Here is a 21616-nt window from a genome sequence, read left to right as displayed (position 1 = left end):
GATTTTGTTAGCTTGGATGTCATAACTGTTTTCTAATTTTTTTTACTGTCTTCTGCATTACCTCCAGTTCCCCAGGAAAATGTGCAGCCCAGGCCATGTATGATAGTCTTCTCCCTCACATCACCAACATAAAACATCCAATTCCCGCTAATCCACAAATCCAGTTATTCTTGTTTCCCATGACATCATCTGAAGACTTCATACTCTTACTACTTGTTTTGTCAGATCTCACTAATCCTTCTCAAGGCTTGTACCTTCTCAAGATAGATGTTTCTGTTCTGCTGGCAGAGATAGTACCTAGCTCCTAGATGTGTTCTTTTATACTTGCCTGTTTTAAAAATAGTTCTGTATGAGTAGTACTCTTTATTAAGTTACTTTTATATTTGTTTCTATTGTTTCAGCATTCTTTGCCAGAGTTTCTAAAGTAGATCAGTAGTGATTTATACTTATATAAATAAAATGTTTTATCATGTTGAGCCTTTATCCTTGTAGAGCTGAGAGTCCTCTAAAGAGTGGTTTCTGCCTTCCACCTCCTATGGCACTATTGTACAACCTTCTTCTCAAAGGAATTGGTAATTTAATTTCTTTCTAAATCAGTGGAGAAGGCTGAAGTGGCTACAAGTTCTTGTTCTCTTTTTTTATTTCTTTTTAGGAGTTTTTTTGATTGCATGGCAGAACACGTAGGTCTGCAAAACATATACATTCAATTGATGTTTATCTTGGCAAGGCTTGTCTTTCAGGAGTTAGCTATGAATCAGAATGCTTCATAAAGAGAGTGGTTCAGGTAGTAGGCATGTCTGAAATATAACAAACTTGGTAAATGTTAGTGAACTTTCTCTGTGATCTGAGCAATTGCTAGATCTTCTGATAGCAAAGCTACACCCAAGTATGACTGTTTGTTATTGGTGACAAGCAGGACTGGATCTAGGCAAACATTGGCAGTCACAGACAGGGACCTTTAACACAGTTCAAACAATTAAAGGTTTTCCATCCAGTCTGTGTTGACTTGACTTGAGATCTGTTGTGTTATAGCTATATAAATATTAGTGTGTCTAAATATTCTTCTGTAGTTGCATGCCTGTTTGAGGCATACATGCAGAAGCTAAGCCTTTTCTTATTTTATTTAAAAACGACTTTATATTCTTCGAAAAATATAACAGATATGAAGCTTTTTGTAGGTTCATATTTTTATATGGAAAACTGTCTGAACATGAAACTGAATATCACATTTTCTAACAAATAATGCAAGAATAAATGAAGTGTCTTGAAATTAAGTTTAAATTGACTAGTTGGTGTCATGGCTGAACTCTTGTATGTTAACTAGTATTGGTTCAGGAAAGACACCAGACTCGATGCGAGAGCATGATAATGCAAGTTTGATGTAGTATTTTACAGAAGAAAGAAATGTGATTGTTTACAGAATAACTATAAGCTTTGTTTCTAATTTTTGTTTTACTTGAAGCATAAATTATGAAAAAAATCTAGAAATCTGCATTTAAAAATTAGCAAGCATAACTAATAATAACAAGAACTAGGTTTTGTGGTGTAAGTAAATCAAATAGAGACTACTGGAAACATCTGAAGTCTTTACATTTTTATTTATATACTGGAAGAAGAATGTTTTATATACTATATTATTATACCTATGCTATACCAATAATTTTGCAATAAGATACTTCCCAGCCTCTTGTAAGTGGATTAAGAGTTTCTATCATAAGATAAAGTAATTTTTAAATAGCCAAACAAACAAAAAACCTGCAACTGTAGACTGTAAAATGGATTGTAAATTTTAGCTTACCAGAATAATACATTATACACAAGACCGGTATTGCATGGAAAAAAAATTTTGTTTTCATTTTTACACTAACGATTTGTTGATTTATTCCATCATCTGAATAATATGAGTAAAAAATGTATGCCTCACTTATATGCATAATCCAAATTGTTACTGAATTAAAGTTAACAAACGGAAGGTATTTTTATATTGCACTAGGCAAGTGAGTTTGTAAATCACAATTTAAAAAGTTACAGTTAAAGCAAAGCATCGCTTAGATGTTAGTCAAATAAATTTGTGCCATGTTCTTGAAAGACAATAGTAAAGTATGCAAAGCTAGTGACTTTAAATGTAACTATAATATTTAAATAGTCACTGAAAAATATTTTGACAAAGTCAGCCAAGGAGCATAGTTTTGTTTAGCATCTTGCATTTCTGCCATAGCTTGTCTCCATGGTGTGTATAAACTCTCAATTTCTGTAGGAGGTATCTAAGTTTATTAATGTACTTTCTGACAAGCTTTTGTTCTGATTTCCCTCCTCCCGTTCTGTTAGGATCGTTAAACCCTGAAATCTTAACTTTTTAATTAAGCCAGAAACCCAAGAGGGAACCGGTTTGATAGTCCTGACTGGGTTGCTGAGCTATAGGCAGCCAGCAGTTAACAAAAGACCTGTTTATTGGCTTCTGTGTGTGTGTGTATTTATTTGTTTGTTTTAGTGTTGATATCCTGAAACTCCAGCCAGGAACCTTTTAGTTCTCATCTGAGTTGCGAATAGATTGGAAGTTCCATGATACTTTCCTTGAAAACTGCTGGTACCTTCCAGAAAGATGTAAAATAGCAACAAATTTGTAATTATACCAAAGTAAAAACACTGTTTGAATGTAATGTGACTAAGCTCTGACAGTCAAACACTTTCAGGGGGATGGCTGTGTTACATAATGTGACAGTTGTGATGATCTGTACTACCTCTTTGCATGGTTCAGAAGAGTTTCCTTGTTGGTGGCCAGAGAATTTTAAGCAGGTTTATCCCTAACATACTGAATTTCTAGAATTCACATGGCTCAGAGTTGTCACTGATTATAACTGCCTGTTGGTATTGGGGATTTTGGGGTTTTTGGGGGGGATTTTGGGAAGTTTGTTTTGTTTTATTAAGTGTTAGCCTTTCCTGAAAATACAACACCCCCACTGCTCCCAAGATGAGCAACAGATTAGTCAGAACTCAGGGAAATTCTGTTTTACCAGGAAAGGAAGCGTGTCCTTAGATTAACTATTCAGAAAACATTTGGTTAACAGGATAGTGACATTGAATGTGGTGTCACAGTTTGGTAAGCACTGAGTTTGTATGAAAGGGTAATATTATTTTTATGTAAGAAAAGCCAAGCAATTTTCCCTCTGGTATGTGCAAGACTTCATAAGTTTTAGATAGTTTACTTGACAGCTGTGTGTGAGAACTGGCTAATGTTTGTATTGAACCTTGAAAATTGGAGATTTTTAAATTATTTTAAATCATTAACCATGCAACCAATTGCTTTCATATATATATGTACCTAATGACGTATTAATATGCTTGAATTGGCAGTTTCCTAAGACACTGTTTCTACGATAAACTACACATGGCTTACCCATCCCATAGTGGTGTCACGGCTTTTTGTGACTTAGTTTCTGGTGTTTATTTTTTCTGTACAGAGGGACATTAACTAATGGTAACATACGGTATGATACCTAATATCAACAAAGGAGGAAATATAGAAAAAGCTATATTTTCATAGCTACTTCAGGTAAATGAAGTAGTGTGACTTGTCTGGATGTGGAGATCTAGAATCAAATAAGGAAGAATGAACTAGAATGCAAGTCATTCTTTTTTTAGGCGTGAGTTAGAAGCTTGAGGAATAAACTTCTGCTGTGGTACAGCCTTTCATGATGTTACTTGACTGTATATCATGAAGAGACTCCTCTATTTAGCCTTACATACTAGATAAAGTACTTTTCAAGGGATAGTAGTGTTTTTGTCTTTGCAGTAGTTCAGAATACATATTTAATAGCCCTTGCTGGAGAGGCAAAGTGGAGAACAGTTCTGCTTTATTATGTCTGAGTCACTGTCTCCTGTCCTAATTAATCATCAATTGATAGGATAGCATAGTTAATACAGTGCAGAAATCCAGGGGAGGATTTTTTACTACCTGCTTTGAACAGCTCTTCTGATTTTACTTGTGTTTAAAATAGCTCTTCTGATTTTAGTTGTGTTTAAAATACATTTCTCAGAAGTTTTCACCATTGTTGACCCATTTGATGCCCCACACCTCCACTCCCACCCCCAATCTTTTGGTTTTCAGTGTTTCTGGAGAAGACAAATACTGCAGTTGCCATTCATCTGAAAAGTCCCTGCAAGTAATAGTGCTGGTAAGAATTACATGAAAAGAGATGTTTCTGGCCTCTCTGCTTTTGTCAGACTTTTGTGGACAATTTTCAAGACTCTAGTAAAGGGATTTGCTTTATTTGCATAATCATTAAACTTTATCAAGTGTAGCAATATTCTGGCACAAATGCACAGTTTGTGCCAGAAAGGGGAGGAAAATAGAAAAAGAAAAGAAAGTTAAAGTTTCTTTTCAGAATGGCAGTTATATGATCTGGTTTGAAATAACTGTGGGTTTTTTTGTTTAGTTTTGGAGGTTTTTTTTGAGAGGCGGGGTAACGATGGTACCTGTAATGTATTTAGTGAAATATGGCAGCTTAACATTGGAATTTGAGAATATGACTTGGAATTTTTTTCTTGTTCAATGTCCTTAAGTGAGATTTTTAATGATTAGGAGAAATGTGTAAGTGAGACCAGGTAAATATTTGGCATTGCCTTGAATGGTGTTTAGCATCTGGCTAGAATCCTGAAGTAGGTTGGTGATTCACGTGCATTACACTGTAGTTGACCTGATATTGTTTGGGATACAGACACCACATAGTCTTTAAACTGCTAAGTCAGTTATTACTGCTTTATAGACAACAGATCTGTAATGTAATCTAGTTGATTCCACTTTACACATCAAATAAGAGCCATGTTTGATTGTATGGGATAGGTTTTTTTTTAACTCCATAAAGTGAGTTAACTTGGTATTTCTCAATTCTCTGGTGGATCAAATGTCTTACTGCACCGTAAATTTACAATATCTAGATTTACAGCCAGTCTTTCAGTTACTGAGCCCTTCAGGGTTATTCCTTTGGGGGTTTTGTGTAGTTTTGGTTTCTCTTTGGTTACTTTACATAATTCTTTTAGTTCTTGTATTTTCCTATAAGTCTATGACTCCTTTTCATAGAAAATAATGTGTTAGGACCTGTAGTTCTGGTATATTTTGATGAGGTTTAGTTTAATGAACTGTCAGATGACTAGCTTGTGGATTTCACAGTTTAATCTGACATCTGCCTGATAGACCTCTTAGCCCTCCTACCAGCTCCCTACAGAGACAAACCCTATTTTGTAACAGATTTAAGCTAGTTGCTATTTAAGACAGAATTGCTTGTTGTTCCATGAGCTTATGCAGTTTTTTATGTGGCGTTGATTAGTTGTTTCTAACTGATTCTTACATGCACTTTAAATGTGATGAAAAAAATTTGGGTCTGCCCCCTTCAGTAGTCATCCAGATACTGATCAGAACAGAAATAAACAAATAAGGGATTTTTTTTTTCTCTTGTGGTTTCTTGTGTGAATTTCTATGACTTAAATTCTAAGTCTTTGGGGAAGGTTGCAAATACCTTGCCTTTTCCCAGAATTCTTTTGTCTCTTAATGTAATTTTAAGTTTTGTTGTCTTTATCTGTTATTTTTTCAGTATTTTTGCCTTATTTCCCCAAAGTGTCTTGCTTTAATGAAACATTTTTCTTTCATTATATGACCCACTGTGACTTTCACTCTATAATTTTCGTCCTACTCTCTAGACCTGTATTTCTTTGTCTTCAAAATATGTTTGTCAGTGGTTGAAGTTCATCATTTTCTGCTGTTGGTTCTTACACATTTAACCTGTTTTCTGAATCATAGCACTGTCATTGCATGGATGTGTGACACTGCAGCATAGTACAGTGCTATGGCATCTGTCTTATATTAGGCTGCACTTTCAGCTCGGAGCCCCAAAGCTAAATTAACATTCTGATGCTACTGTGATTAAGTAGGATTACTTGTCAGTTCTCAATAAAACAATCCTGAATTACTGAGGGAAAAATATATTTTCCAGTTTTGTTTAATTAACTATATATTTGGTCTTGTTCTCAAATGAGCTACTAAATTGGTAAACAACAGATGTTTGTCCTAGTCATGATGACTTTCTTTGTATTGCTTTACTTCTAAAATCTTAAAATCAACGTCTAGATCTTTTTTTGGAAAAGACAAGTAAAAAGGTGGTATACTGTTGTTAGCTGTTACTAAAATGAGAGGCTATGCAGCTGTTGTATTAAATGCCATGCAGAGAAAATCTTGTAATCTAATGGTGAAGTATAGGATAACAGTTGAACACAGTCTGCTGTCAGAGCACATAAGGGAAGAATGAGAAAATAAACCAGCAAAAACAGTCTGCATGTTATGAAGTGATGACTGCAGTGCTGTTGACAGTGACAGAGCACTGCAGTTAATAGTTTGAGAACATTTGCAAATCTGCTACTTTCAACCCACAGTATTTTTTTAATAAGGTTGATTCTTCAAGAAAACAACTTCCTATAAATGTTTGCTTCTTTGTTCTTTGTTTAGGTATCATGCCAGTGTATCATAACATGTTTGCCCTCATGAGTGAAACAGAGAGAATGTGGTATCCCCCAAATCACATCTTCCATGTAGATGAAACAACCAGACTCACCCTAATTTACCGGATAAGGTAATGTAAATCAAATGTTATGTACTTTTTATGCATAACTGTGCAAGAAAACCAATAAGATACGTAATCGAACCATAGTTTCTCTAAGAATTTATGAACAGATTGTTGGTGATATCTATATAATAGATAATAAAAATTATTGGAGTAGCTTTGAATACCATATCAATTTTATCAATTATCTGTATGCTACATATTTGCTATGTCAGATTGAAGAAGCAAAAAATAAAAAACACAGCAGTTGTAAAGATAATATTTTTCTTAATAATGATGCATCTCATCTCCTCTGTGCTTCCCTGTTTGAAATTAGTGGCGGTTCTGAAATGCAGAGTAATTATCCTAGGTAGTCAGACAGATGTCTGCAATAGAACCATTTTTCTCTAACCTGATTTTTAGATGTGGCTGTCTAAAGCTACAGTCACAGTTTTTCCTTATGTAAAAGATTTTGTTTATTTACATTCCATAATGTGGCCTCAGTGTTTCTTTAGGTACTGTCTCAAAGGACTCTGGAAGACAGAAACACAAAATCCTCTATATCCTGATTAGGGACCGTAACTTAGCAGAGTTCCTTGTTCCTACCAGTGCAGTTTATCACACTGCCTAAATGTTGTAGTACTTTAGGGTGCCAAGAACTGGATGCAAAGCCTTCCATTGACTAATTGGGTCTTCATATTGGTCCTCCAAACCAGCCAGCGCTAATTACATACCTATGCAAGTTATAGTGTCTGGCTGACGATGATGTTGGTTAAGCACAAGTATCTGTTTATTAATGTTTGCTTAAATATTTCCTGACAGGTTTTATTTTCCCCACTGGTATTGCAATGGCACCAGCAGAGCATATCGGTATGGAATTCTTCGAGGTGCAGAAAGCCCTGTTCTTGATGATCTTGTCATGTCTTACCTATTTGCGCAGGTATGATTTGCTTGATTATTTCTTAATGCAGGTTGGTAAAGGATGTTAGTATTTATTCCTTTTCACATTTTCTGATATTAGCTGTGTTGGCTCTTTTGACAGTGTGAAGCCCACTTTAAGTGAAAATTAAATTCCATGTCCGATTGTGTATTTGGTGAGATCAAGCTCAAATGGCAGTTGTAGCGAGAGCAGTGAGAGTGTGTAGCTCATTTCTTGTGCCACCGACATGTGGAAGTCTTTCAGCATGACTTTTATTTTGGACTGACACAATGTGCAACAATATCCTCCCCATATGGACCTTTTTGAAATTTGAAATTAAGTCTTTTGAAAACAGTGTTTCTAAGCATGGTGGTATTTGGTAAGCACTATGAACATGTGCAGCTTTCTGTGGATGGAGGAGTTCATTCAGAAAAATGCAGTCTTAAAAAACCAAAAAACTCAACAACAACAAACCTAGCCAAAAACCAACCAAACATGCCAAATAAACAAAAAAACCACCCCCAAAACCTTTTATTGATGAGCAGTAGTGCTACGGTTTTAATCTGCTTTCTTGCATTCTTCTTTCTCAGTGGCGAGATGATTTTTTGGATGGATGGATACAGATGCCTGTTACTCATGAAACCCAAGAAGAATGCCTTGGAATGGCTGTTCTAGATATGATGAGAGTGGCCAAAGAAAAGGACCAAACCCCACTGGCTATTTACAATTCAGTCAGGTGACTCCATAACTGTATCACACCCATCTGATATCTAAAGCCAGTATTTTTGCACATTACATCTGGGAGGAGATGTTCAGCTGTTGACAATTGATTTATTCTAGCATAATAATTCCATAAACTCTCCTATCATCTAAACTAGAAATTAATAGAAAGCTTGTATCATCAAGGCTATTCATGATTTTTGGTACATGGGTTTGGCTTTTGTAATGAGAAGTAGAGCAGCATCTACTCATGTGGGAAAGGATACAAGCAATAATTTAGGTTGGGAAAGACCTCTGGAAATTACCAGATCCAATCTTCAGTTCGTATCAGGGCCAGCTTCAAAGTTAGATGAAGTTACTCAAGGCCTTGTCCGTTCAAGTTCTGAAAATGTCCAAGGATGTAGATTACACCATATCTCTGGGCAGCTTTGTCCTGTACAAGGTGACTGTCATTGAGAAAGATTTTCTCTGTATCTACTCAGTCTCCTTTGCGATACTGTGTATCTGTTGCCTCTTGTCCTTCACTGTGCCTGTCTGAGAAGAGTGTAATTCAGTCTTCTCTATAAGCATCTGTTAGTTGAAGACAAGTTATAGACAACTCTACTTGACCCTTCTTTTCTCCAGGCTGAACAAATCAAGCTCCCTTAAGCTGCTTTTGCCATGTCCTATGCTTCAGGCTCTTAACTATCTTGGCTAGATCTCTGCTAAACTTGCATGAGTTTATCAATTCAGCTTGGTTTATCAACCTAATTCGTTTCCACTACAGCTGAGTTAATTCTGTCCATGCTTAGTTTTGTCTTTTAATGAAACCTGTCAGGAGAAGTAAAAAACAGAATAAGACAATGAATTGGCCAGCTAATTGCAGGTGTCACACTACTCTTTGGCCCCCTGATAGAATATGGACTGTGATATGGGAACTTCCGTGAGAACAAACCACAGTGTTGTATTCCACCACCTGTATTTTCAGCCAGGAAAGCTGTCATCTCTCTGTCTGTGTGGTATCGTCTTTCTAACTTCTACGCCAAACAAAGCAGCTGTGTAACTTCTGCTGCTTTACCTCAGGACTTCAGTAATGACTTGAACAGACATGTCTGGATTTATGGAAAATGTGTTATGTAATATATGTTGAAACTGAGTGAGGGAAAAAAAATGGAAGAGACAGGGCTCTACTTGAAAGAACATACTACAGGTTGAAGAAAGAATCCTTGTTATCCTACAGTTTAAAGAATAAGGTTATGTTTAGAAGAAAAGGTAATTTCATGTTGACTTGTTTAGTACTGAACTAATTATCTTTAATGGATAAAATTAGTAGGTTTTTTACTGGTTATGTATTCACAGCTACAAAATGTTTCTGCCTAAATGTGTGCGTGCAAAAATCCAAGACTACCACATTTTGACACGAAAAAGAATAAGGTACAGGTTCCGCAAATTTATACAACAGTTTGGCCAATGCAAAGCTACTGCCAGAAACTTGAAACTTAAGTATCTTATAAATCTGGAAACCCTTCAGTCTGCCTTCTATTCAGAGGTTTTTGAAGTAAAAGAACCTGGTGGAGATCCTTCTGGAGATGAAAGTTTTGCAACCATTGTAATAACAGGAAATGGTGGAATTCAGTGCTCAAGAGGAAAACTTAAAGAGTGTGAGACACTGGCAGAACAGGTAATTTCATTTATTATTTTAATAATTGTGCAGTTTATCATGTAACAGAGTGATTAGCTTCTGTTGGAAGTTCTGTTGTTTGACAAACAATGATAGGACAAGAGGTAATGGGCACAAGCTGGAACACAGGAGGTTCCACTTAAATTTGAGAAGAAACTTCTTCTCAGTGAGGGTGACAGAGCACTGGACCAGGCTGCCCAGAGAGGTTGTGGAGTCTCCTTCTCTGGAGACATTCAAAACCCGCCTGGACACCTTCCTGTGCAACCTCATCTAGGTGTTCCTGCTCCGGCAGGGGGATTGGACTAGATGATCTTTTGAGGTCCCTTCCAATCCCTAACGTTCTGTGTGTTCTGTGTGTGTGTTCTGTGTGTTCTGATTTACCCCAGGTAAATTTGGTAGGTAAATTTTACTTCACAGTGATGATACAATTTCTATACAACTGAAGCTCACAGAAATGTATTGACTTAAACAGTGCAGGATTTTGAAATTAGGTTTTTTATTGAGATATTAGAAGAAAGTTAGTGCTTGATCGTGTAATACTTCTGTGCTTGACAAATGGAAAATATACTGTTGGACCTTCATTACTGTAAAAAAATCAGTGGGGAAAAGTAGCAACCCTGACCCCAGGTATAGGTAAAATGCACAAATTCCTCAAATGCTGTTTGAAAGCAGAGTTATAAGGACTCCCAAAACTAGGTAAATTTAAAATACTACAGAGCAAAGAAATATCTACAGTATAAAAAAATCCAACCCATGCATGGATATTTCCATTCATGGTTTCTGGATCTTTGTGCATTTTTAAATTGATGCTTCTAGTCATGGTCCCGTAAACACAAAACTATTTTCTTTATTTTTAATGGCATATTTAAGTTTTTATAATTCAATTTGTTGCTAGTCTACATGTTCAGAATTGTAGGAATTCTAATGCTGCAAATAAGTAAGGGATTTTTTGATTGCTGTTTATGTTATTACTGACATTATATAACCAATATTTACTGCAGGATTTACAAACATACTGTGATTTTCCTGATATCATTGATGTCAGCATTAAACAAGCAAGCCAAGAAGGCTCCAGTGAGAGAAGAATTGTCACCATTCACAAACAAGACAGCAAGAATCTGGTCTGTTTACTTTGCCATGTTGATTAAGCATGAAGTAAAACTAAATGCATTTCAGCAGTACAAGCAGTGTGTTGGAATACCAGAGGTCTTTTGCATTCAAAATTCTGTGCATAGACTGAAATGAAAATAGATATTTTTAGCTGAGAGTAATTTCCAATACGCACATTGAGTCTTTATAATTGGAGTCTTAAACTTGTGTCTGTGGTTTTGTTGTCCAAAAATCAGATTTGTTGCCCAGTGTGCAATCCTCACACACTCAGGAGAGATACTGCATTTTATTCAGCCCTGAGTGCTTGGTGGATTTCCACAAATCAAGCACACCCAATGCTGGTTTTCTTGTAAAATTTTTACACAAAAGTTAGAAGATTAAACACTCCCAGTTAAAATGATGAGTTTAGCAATTTCCATATGATTATAATATCTACTGATTTGTTCCCAGATCAAACTGTGCCTATGCAGTGGTCTTTTTGACCTGTAGATGGATATTTTAGCATCACAATGAAGTCAGTTCACCTAAGGACCCTTAATTTTCTACTTTCCATGCCAACTCTGTGTTTAAATCAGGTCCATTATTTCAAGACAGAAAACATTCCCCATGTCCATGTATCCATGTTCTAGAGATACTTAGCCTACAGAATCTTAGAAACTGTTTGTCTTTAATCCAGTTTTGGATGACCAGTCTTCATTATTTCTTCATTAGCAGATGGGTTATTCATTAACATGCACATATAATATAGATTCAAAGTTAAAGTTATAACTACAGTTTAAAATATCGAGCGTACTGTTTTCCATGCTGTTACTCTAAGCTGTCTGCCAGTTACCAGCACATTCAGAAAGGCTTCAAAATGCTCTGAAGGAATGATGATACACAGAAAATTAGTACTGAGACAAAATTTATGTCATTGCTTTTACTGTTTAAAATTCTTTAAATAAGACCTTATTCATGTGTAAGATACTTTCTTGTAAAAAGTTACTTTCTTTTGGTTTGAATACCAGTGTTGCACTTGCGTCAGGCTTCCCAACAGGAATAACTATTGCACAGTTGTGTTGAGTTGACCTTGTCTAGATGTCCACCAGGCCACTCTGTCACTCCCCCTTCTCAACTGAACAGGGGTAGAAAAATATGACAAAAGGCTCATGTGTTGAGATAAGGACAAAGAGAGATCACCTGCCAATTACTGTCACAGGCCAAACAGACTTGACTCGGGGCAATTAATTTAACTTGGTGCCAATCAAATCAAGGTAGGGTAATGAGAAATAAAACCAATTTTAAAAACACCTTCCTCCCAGCCCTCCCTTCTTCCCGGGCTGAACTTCACTCCTGATTTTCTCTACCTCCTCCCTCCGAGCAGTACAGCGGGATGGGTAATAGGGGTTGCAGTCTGTTCATCACATGTTGTCTCTACCGCTCCTTCCTCTTCCCTTGCTCCAGTGTGTGTGCCTCTCACAGGAGACTGTTCTCCATGAACTTCTCCAATGTGGGTCCCTTCCACAGGCTGCAGTTCTTAACAAACTGCTCCCACGTGGGTACTTTACATGTCCCGCCTACAAGGTGCAGTCCTTCAGGAACAGACTGCTCCTGTGTGGGTTCTTCATGGTGTCACAAATACAGGCAAACCTGCTGCAGTGAGAGCTCTTCTCTCCATGGGTCCACAGGTCCTGCCAGGAGCCAGCTCCAGTGTAGGCTTCCCACAGGGTCACAGCCTCCTTCAGGCATCCACCTGCTCCAGTGTGGGGTCCTCCATCGGCTGCAGGTGGATCTCTACTCTACCATTAACCTCCATGGGCTGCAAGGGGACAGCCTGCCTCACCATGGTATTCACCATGGGCTGCAGAGGAATCTCTGCTCCAGTGCCTGGAGCAGCTCCTTGCCTTCACTGACCTTTGTGTCTGCAGAGTTGTTTCTCTCACATCTTCTCTCTTCTGTCATCCAGCTGTTGTTGCAGAGTAGTTTTTCCCCCTTTTAAAATATGTTACCAGAGAGGCGCTACCATCGTTGCTGATGGGCTCAGCCTTGACCAGCAGTGGGTTTGTCTTGGAGCTGGCTGATATTGGCTCTGTTCGATGTAGAAGCTTCTAGCAGCCTCCCACAGAATCCACCCCTGTAGGCAGCTGACTACCAAAACCTTGCCACACAAATCCAATACAATTTTTTTCTTCCTTTGTCTCTGTGATCGATCTGTGGGTCTTCAGGGCTCCTCATCTCAGACATTTGTGTGACTGAAGAGCTTCCTTCTCTGTATGTGAAGAAGCTGTGTACAGTGTATGTGTTCTTTTCTGTAAAAATAATTCTTAAAAGTGACAAAAATATTTTGATAAGTGTTAACTAGTTTTATTATCTCTCTAATGGTGCTTTTTTTAAAAAAAGGCCTATGGTTTACTTTCATTTATAGTAAAATTGTGATTCGCATTAATTTCCTGTATTAATGGCACAGATTTAATGACCTCTTAAGAATTTGAAATGTATTCAAGGTTTTTTATTGAAACGTAAGAGTAGTGGAGTATCTGTGCTGTACATCTTTGGTGCTGAGAGCATAAGAATATTTCAGATTGGTGGAGAAGGCTTTCTTAGTCTTGAGCCATTAAAATTCTCTTTAAAAAATCTCAGTAGTGATATTTAGGTACTTGACTGCATATGCTTCTAAGGGTAAAAGTTACTTTCTAAGAACTTGTCTAAAAAAGAGTATGGCAGAGTAGGAAAAAGTGCAGTAGCTGGTTTTGCTTATGTTTTGTGTGTGGACACTGCACACACCAAAACAATGTGTAAATTAGAATTTCTGATTGAGTTCAACCTATTACACAGCTAGTAGAATTCATTACTGAAGTGTACTTTACACAGTTTTAGGATACATAGATTGATTAAAATGGCTGGATTTCTAAGTCTGTTGTTTACGTGGGTTTTCTGATTGTGCTGAAACAACTGGAAAAGTAGTTCATCCCGTTTTCCTGAGACCACATTATTATACTCCCTGTTTCCATCGATTGCACCTCTCTTCATTGTAGTTAATGGTCAGCATCTATCTATGATCCAGCTCAGGATGCCAGTTTTTGCTGACTACTAGTTAAATTTTTAGGCAGGTACTTTCTAGAGAGTTTTCTTTGCTATTTGAAGTCAGCCCCATAAGTCTTTCATAAGCAAAAGCTTTCCTTTAGGAAAAAAAAGAGTGATGCCTGTGCAGTAGGTCTCTGCCATGCTGAGTTGTGCCTACTCGGTTTTTCCTCTGCTGTTTCATATATTTAGAGTAAGGGGGGTTTATGTCAAGTTTGTTCCATCTGGGTTTAATTTTGAGCACCTAAAATAGCTGACAAGCTTTGGGTGGCACCAGGAAGGTAGGACTATACAATCAGTGGTTAAAAACAGTCTGGATATCTTTAATGTATGTATATGGTATATCTTTTATACCATTACCATATATAGGAATTTTATGTTACCTATTAAAAATTGAAATTCTAATTCTCTCTCTCTCTCCCTGCCCTTTCCCATGCCCACACCCTCCCTTTTCTTTTCCCCTGGCAATTTAACAGGAGGCTGAATTTCAGTCATTAAGAGAAGCTCTCTCCTTTGTGTCATTAATTGATGGATATTACAGATTAACTGCAGATGCCCACCATTATCTCTGTAAAGAAGTAGCACCACCATCAGTCCTTGAAAATATCCAAAGCAACTGCCATGGACCAATTTTGTAAGCAATTTTCTAGCAATATAACAAGGTGATATTATTTTTGAAAGATGAACTTTAGTTGACTGTGAACCATGATGGACATCTTGAAATGTGTATTTATTGTATTTATGTGACATAAAATGTTCTATATTTTTTCCTCTTATTTTTCACTTTGCAAAATACAGTGCTTTCTTGACATATTATAAAAAATTAAATTGAAAGATTCTGGTTTTAATTTTCTCCCCTTTGAATTATTTTTTTCTTCAAGTGAGACAGGCAGAAAAGTCATGATGCTGATTTTATAGAATTATAGTTACTACCATGGCAGCAACACACAGTGTTGACAGAGGATCTCATGCTTTCACTGCAGCCTCTGGCAGTAATATTAGCTGAGTTGCCAAGGGGAAAAAGGAAAGCTCAGATTACATTCCCCTCAATATTTGAGTGAGGATTGCAGTAAACTGCTAGCCATATAGAGCGAAGGTTTCATTTTTTTTAAAGGAATGTTGTCTCCTTATTTGCTTTCTTTGTTGTTGGGTTTTTTTTTTAAAGGAAGAATTTAGTACCTTCAATGCGTTTTTATTTTGTTTTTTACTTTTAAAAATAATTTGTATAATATTGTTTATAGTTTGCATAAGCACACTTTGGAGCTTAGAAATGTTTTGTTAGGCAGAATAAAATAGATACTTTAGCTACGGAAAGCTTGAAAGCTGATAGATGCAAGATATGTTGCATGAAACTAGCACTGCCTACTCAGCTAACAAAGAATAGTTCTGTAATTTTCCCAGTGACAGAAAGAGGATAGGTGCTATAACCTTCAAAAGAGATGGAAGAGGAGAGGGGTGGAGACCTACACAGTTTCAATCACATTTCTTGCACTAATGACTACTGCTGTATATTGACCTTTGTTTAGGGGTGTTTAGAAGGATATGCAGTGAGTCTAGACTTTTCCAAGCCATCCTATTCCTCATTCCCTGAGGTGAATAGAAATAGTCAGTTACCAAGGTTTGTTTAAGGGGAAATTGGTTCTTGTAGTAACTAATGATGCTTTATTTCAACTTCTATTTCTTATTAGCCCTTTCCCAAATTAAACCCGCATTTTCCACCCACACAGATACTTTACTAGTTTTAGCTTGTTTATTAGGCAGTTTTACTACAACTTCCTAATGGATGTTGAAAGTCATATCATAAGCCTAGGGGAATATACTTTTTTAGGCTGTAAGATTTCTTATCAAATAAATAATTGTAGTGTTTTCAGTATTAAGAATTTTTAATACTGCTCTCTACATAAGCAGCCACCCTGAATGTTGGAAAATAAAGGGACAAGAATTTTTAAAAAGTTGTAAAAATTAAAAGTTTAAATTGTCCTTTTCTTTTTACTATAGCATGGACTTTGCTATCAGTAAACTGAAGAAAGCAGGTAATCAGACTGGTTTCTACGTTCTTCGTTGCAGTCCTAAAGAGTTTAAAAAATACTTCCTCACCTTTGCTATAGAGGTTTGTATTATGTCTTAGTACCTCTATGATCTTTATTCTGTTATAATAAAGCATGATTATAATCATGTTATAAGAATGAGCATGGGATGTTCAGTAAATTATTCTGAATTTTCTCTTCTTTTGGATGTATTCTATAGCTACTTCTGTCACACTGCCCAGCTTTCAGGGTCTTGTGAGAAACATCAGAATACTTGTATGGTAAAGAATCACCAATGACATGTACTGTATGCCTAGAAGAATGAGACAGGTGGAGGGAAGAGAGCTTGAGAGTTCTGGGAATGGTGACATGATTCTTGGGACAGTAGTAATTATTTGGGTGGGGAGGCCATTTGTTGTTGTTTGGGGTTTTTTAAGATTTTTTTTCTTTTCAGTTGGACTTTTCCCTGTGATTTTCACCTGCACTACACCCCTCAACCTCAACAGGGCTTAGTTAGACTGAGTATACAGCCCTTGGTTATTTGAGAGTGTCTCTTCTTTGCAGGTTCTTTTGGGTTTGCGTCCTGTCCTCATCCCCAGTGCTGGGACAGCCAGATTATTTGGCAGCTGTTACATCAACATCTACTGGATATCTGGTGTTAGCTAGAGTGGGAGCCACCTTTGAAATGCCTGCAATTCTATTGCAGCTAAAGAACCAGATGTACCTCTCCTCTGTGAGATAGCAGTTAGAGATAATACAGTACTTTAATATTGCTGATACATAATTGCATGTTACTGTTCCAAGGATGGGCATCTCTTTTAATTAATTAACAGAGCTACCTTTGGGTTTTTACCTAAGGAAGGTAGTACATGGCTTTTTTGCAGCAAGCTAGCAAGCTCACTAAATACCGTCAGATACGTACATCTCTGAAAATGACAAAATAATGTTAATGGGTGGATGGAGAAGTAAGCAGCCATTTTAATATCATTTTTACAAAAACGTTATGTCCAGTCAGTGAATTGTGTTTGATAGGGTTGGTTTTTTTTTAGACTAAGAGATCAGTCTTTGAGCAACCTTAGAGAGTCAAAGTCTGAAAGTCAAGCTTGTGAGTTAAGCCTGTCCTTAACTGACCTAGCCATGTTGAGGGAGATTTTTGGGTGGGTTCTTTTTTGTTTTGTTTTGATTTTTTTTTTGTTGTTCTGATTCTTTCTGGGCAAGCTGTTAGAGGGCTTTTGAGATTCAGGATTTGTTGGAACATTTTCCGTAGTGTTGATGTGAAGGACCATCAAGGCACTATTAAGAACTCTTCTTTAAAAATGTTTAATGGGATCTTTTCAAGACTCATTGTAAAAATAAGTCAATGCATATTGAAAATCTGTGCTGGGAACTAATTGCTTAGAGCTGTACTGTAGTTGGCAGAAAAATAGAACTACAGCTGAGATATCCAAATGCTTGTCAAAAGAATACAGAACATGAGCATTTGGGCTATTGCTTCCAATAAAATTTTAAGAGTAAAGAAGCTTTCGTTATTAACTCTGAAGGATTTTTCCTAGGATCCGTTATTTGTTTCTCAGCTCCATCTTTGCAGATTTTGTAAGATTTGTTTTTCTTAGCATCAACATGGTAACTCCAGTAATGAGTGGAATCTTATTTTCTCAAATCTATATTACATTGTGAGAAAAAAATAGCAAATTATGGCAATATTTTGCTGAAGCATTTTTCTTTAATTAGTAGAGTGCTATATACTTAAGTAAGTTTTCCAATCCTAAATATTGATACCTCTTTTTTAATGGGAAAAACCTCTGCAGCGTGAGAATACCACTGATTATAAGCACTGCTTAATAACAAAGAATGAGAGTGGAGAATATAATCTTAGTGGAACCAAGAGAAGTTTTGGTAATCTTAAGGATCTGTTGGCCTGTTACCAGACAGAAACTGTCCGTTCAGACAGCATAATTTTCCAGTTCATCAAATGCTGTCCTCCAAAACCAAAAGGTAAGAGAAAGATTATTTCTAAGCAGAAAGGTTTCCAACTTTTAAATTAAAGATTTTAAAATAGGTTAATGTTAAATGACCCTTAGGTAGCTAGATCTGTATGTTTGTGTTTTGTTGTTTGGGTTTTTTTAATTTCTCCGACCTAATTGTTCATAATCTTAGTCATAGTTTTCAGTCATTGTGTCTGTCAGATTTTACTTTGTTATTGATGGAGGTCCAGTTGAGAGAGTTGTGGCTGTTCAGCCTGGAGAAGAGAAGGCTTTGGGGGGACCTTATTACGGCCTTCCAGTTCCTGAAGGGGTCCTTTAGGAAAGCTGGGAAAGGACTTTTTACAAGGGCAGGAAGCAATAGAACGAGGGGTAAAGGTTTTAAACTGGAAGAGGGTAGATTTAGACTAGACATTAGGAATAAATTCTTTACTGTGAGGATGGTGAGACACTGGCACAGGTTGCCTAGGGAGGTTGTGGATGTCCCCTCCCTGAAGGTGTTCAAGGCCAGGTTGGACAGGGCTTTGGGCAACCTGGTCTGGTGGGAGGTGTCCCTGCCCATGGCAGTGGGATTGGACTGGATCATCTTTAAGGCCCTTTCCAACTCAAACCATTCTGTGATGCTGTGACTTCTGGAAAGAATCATAGTAGCCAATTTCATTATTAGGAGCAAAACTGTTTTCTTAATCACAGTGGATTGTGTGCAGCAGGATTTCTTCTTCAATCGAGTGTTTTCATGTCTTGTGAAGGAATTTTTACTGAAGATAGTTCCATAAGCAATGGAACCAACAATGCCAGTGAATTTATTTTATTGTTTTTTGACATCTTAGCTGAATTATGCCAAGGCTGCAGTGATATTTGTAGTATCTGTCTCCTTTATGAATTCTGATAATGTTTGCCTTTTTTGCTTATAAATAGCACTACTTAGAGTTTAATATTAGTCTTTGTGTCTATTGAAGTACCTATTGAATCGAAAACTTGAGAGAACAGACTATTTGATATCACTTTTACTTCTCTCAAATTTGATTTATATTAGCCAATGGATTCAAAAGCTTGGAAAAGCAACTTGACAGGTAAATGCATATGCACATTACAGCCAATAATTTTGTAACCTTATTTCCATTGAAATAAAACAAAATGTATGTGCATCAGAATTATAAATTACTGACTAAATATAATCACACATGCATGCATATACCCACAGATATGTACCTATCAGCTTAGTTTTACTAACAGATCTGCTCTACCTTGTGAATAGTCTTTTTTCAAAGTCACTTGAAGAATAATTACTTTGCTAAACATAAGGCAAGGAGGATTGCTGAAGTGCTGCCAGGGCAAAAATTTGTAAAAGCTTCAAAAAAGCATCAGAAAGATAGGCACATCTTTAAGAGAATGACTTCGGAATATAAAAGAAAAAGGTGACTTATATCCCCTTTTTTCCACCTCTGATTGTTATTACAAATACAGCAGAAGTTAAAAGATGAAAGAAGGCAGGAATATTTTCAGAACATTTGTCAAAAGTGGGAGTATTTAAGAAACTTAAAATAGCTGAGTTAACCTAAATATTTTTGCTATTTAGGAAAATATCAGACTTTGAATTTGTTTAGTGAAATAGTGTGTGGCTTTTTGAATCAACTGACTTCAATGTGATATCTTATTTTTATTGGGATAACAGCTTCTCGTTAATAATAGTTCTGAAATAATATTGGGTTGGTTTTATATTTTACAAATGTACTTTTCTTTCTTTTCCCTACTCTCTTTCTTCTTGCAGATAAATCAAATCTCCTAGTTTGCAGAAGCAATAGTGTTTCTGATGTACCCTCATCACCAGCGCTACAGAGACACAATAATGTCAACCAGATGGTCTTTCACAAAATCCGGAATGAGGATTTGATATTTGTAAGTCCATTAGTTGTTTCTTTCTCTGCAGATGGTTGGTTTAATACACACTAGGTTTTAAAAAACTCTGTATATGATTTAAAGAGCCTTATCTGTACTAGGAGATTTTGCTGTAATCTTTCTTTAGAGTTGTGAGAGAAAAGAATTGTTTTTAATTCTTCCATTAACAGGAATAATCAAGGTGGTTTTTTAAATAAGAAATGTCCTTTTCACTGCAATAGCGGTTGTTTTCATATATCTTAACAGCAATTTCTTCTCTCTGGTTTGTACAGCAAGTTATTTTCTGAGATCCTTGAGGAGTCAATTAAAAAATAAGCAAAGATTTAAGCCGTTTCTGATAGAGTTACTTCCTTGTCCTCTCAGTCTGACTGCAGAGGTATGCTAGGTGTAAAGTTTTGCATATGTGTTCCTTAAAGTGGATGTTTAAGAGATCTTTTGGAAAATAGGTAGAGATTTCTGATTTTTTCCCCATCTATATCCTTCCTGTCTTTTAGGAGGAGAGTCTTGGACAGGGTACATTTACTAAGATTTTCAAAGGTGTAAGGAAAGAGGTGGGAGACTATGGCCAGCTCCATCAAACTGAAGTTCTTTTAAAGGTGCTGGATAAAGTACATAGAAACTACTCTGAGGTTGGTGAGATTATTGACTGCTGTATAACTTTTGTCTGTGCTATGTTGAGCATTACTCTTCTTACAATAAACGAGTATTTGTTACATGGTAGAGCGTTTTATATTGAACCAAGTTTGTTCTTGGCCTTGTGACTTTGGGAGGATGGATTTGAGACTGGCTTTGGGAAATACACCTGTGGACTTTATTTCCTAACCCTCCACCATCCATTAGGGAGTTCAGAGCTACTCTCTGAGAGCCAGAGAACAGTTTCTTTGCACAATTCAAGTACCACAGGGAGAGGTGGTATAAACACAGAATTACCTTTTTCAGCAAATTCGTTATGTACAGATGAGGTACCAACGTTTGTGGAAAATAATTTTATTTCGGTAGACTGTCTTCAGTGTTCTGGAGGCATACTGATTTTCCAGTAAAATCAACATTTCACATGGAGTCAAAAAACCAGAAGTATTTGAGAAACACTTGCCATATGTAGAATCATCGGTATTCACTTAGACTTTTCACTGTTTGAGTGAAGCTGTGAGCAAATCTGAAATGTCTTTATGCAAAAACCAATTCACTGGTAAAGTAGTTGAGCCCAAGACTCTGTATGTGAGAATTTAATTTTAAAGACTCTAACAAGATGTGGTAATGTTTAATATGTTAATGTAACTCTATATGGATTTTTATTTTTTATTTTGATAATATAATTTGATAATATAATTGCATCAATTCCCTAATTAATCTAGCTTTATTTACAGCAAGCCAACAGAACCAATCCATTTTTTACTGAACTTTTCAATTACTTAAGACAAATCTATATGAAAATGTAAGCAAAAAAGGAAAAAACATTTCAGTTAACTAATATTTATAAGCAATGTAGGCATACACTTTGGGAAATTTATGACAATAAAGAAACTATAACCCATATTTTAAATTTAATAACTTGGGTAGTTTAGTTACATTCTAAATTTAAGTGAAAATCAGTTGTTTAAAGGACTAAGAGTACAGAAATAAAAATCTAGTAATCTGAAGGAAAA

At 36.4% G+C, this 21616-nt stretch overlaps 1 protein-coding gene across 1 annotated transcript in view; it reads left to right on the top strand.

Moving 5' to 3' along the window:
* Nucleotides 1–21616, top strand: part of JAK2 (Janus kinase 2) — a 44218-nt gene that overhangs the window by 2621 nt on the left and 19981 nt on the right. The window contains exons 2-11 of the mRNA XM_010180447.1: nt 6500–6623; nt 7416–7533; nt 8103–8248; nt 9571–9892; nt 10894–11013; nt 14539–14696; nt 16061–16172; nt 17898–18084; nt 19843–19970; nt 20465–20599. Of these exons, the coding sequence (XP_010178749.1) occupies nt 6500–6623; nt 7416–7533; nt 8103–8248; nt 9571–9892; nt 10894–11013; nt 14539–14696; nt 16061–16172; nt 17898–18084; nt 19843–19970; nt 20465–20599 (1550 nt within the window). The remainder of the gene's footprint in view (nt 1–6499; nt 6624–7415; nt 7534–8102; nt 8249–9570; nt 9893–10893; nt 11014–14538; nt 14697–16060; nt 16173–17897; nt 18085–19842; nt 19971–20464; nt 20600–21616) is intronic.

This window comes from Mesitornis unicolor, unplaced genomic scaffold, assembly GCF_000695765.1.
Source record: "Mesitornis unicolor isolate BGI_N332 unplaced genomic scaffold, ASM69576v1 scaffold7163, whole genome shotgun sequence".
NCBI classification, from domain to species: domain Eukaryota; kingdom Metazoa; phylum Chordata; class Aves; order Mesitornithiformes; family Mesitornithidae; genus Mesitornis; species Mesitornis unicolor.
The sequence above is the reverse complement of the archived record's forward strand: the minus strand, read 5'-3'. Positions and strand labels throughout refer to the sequence as shown.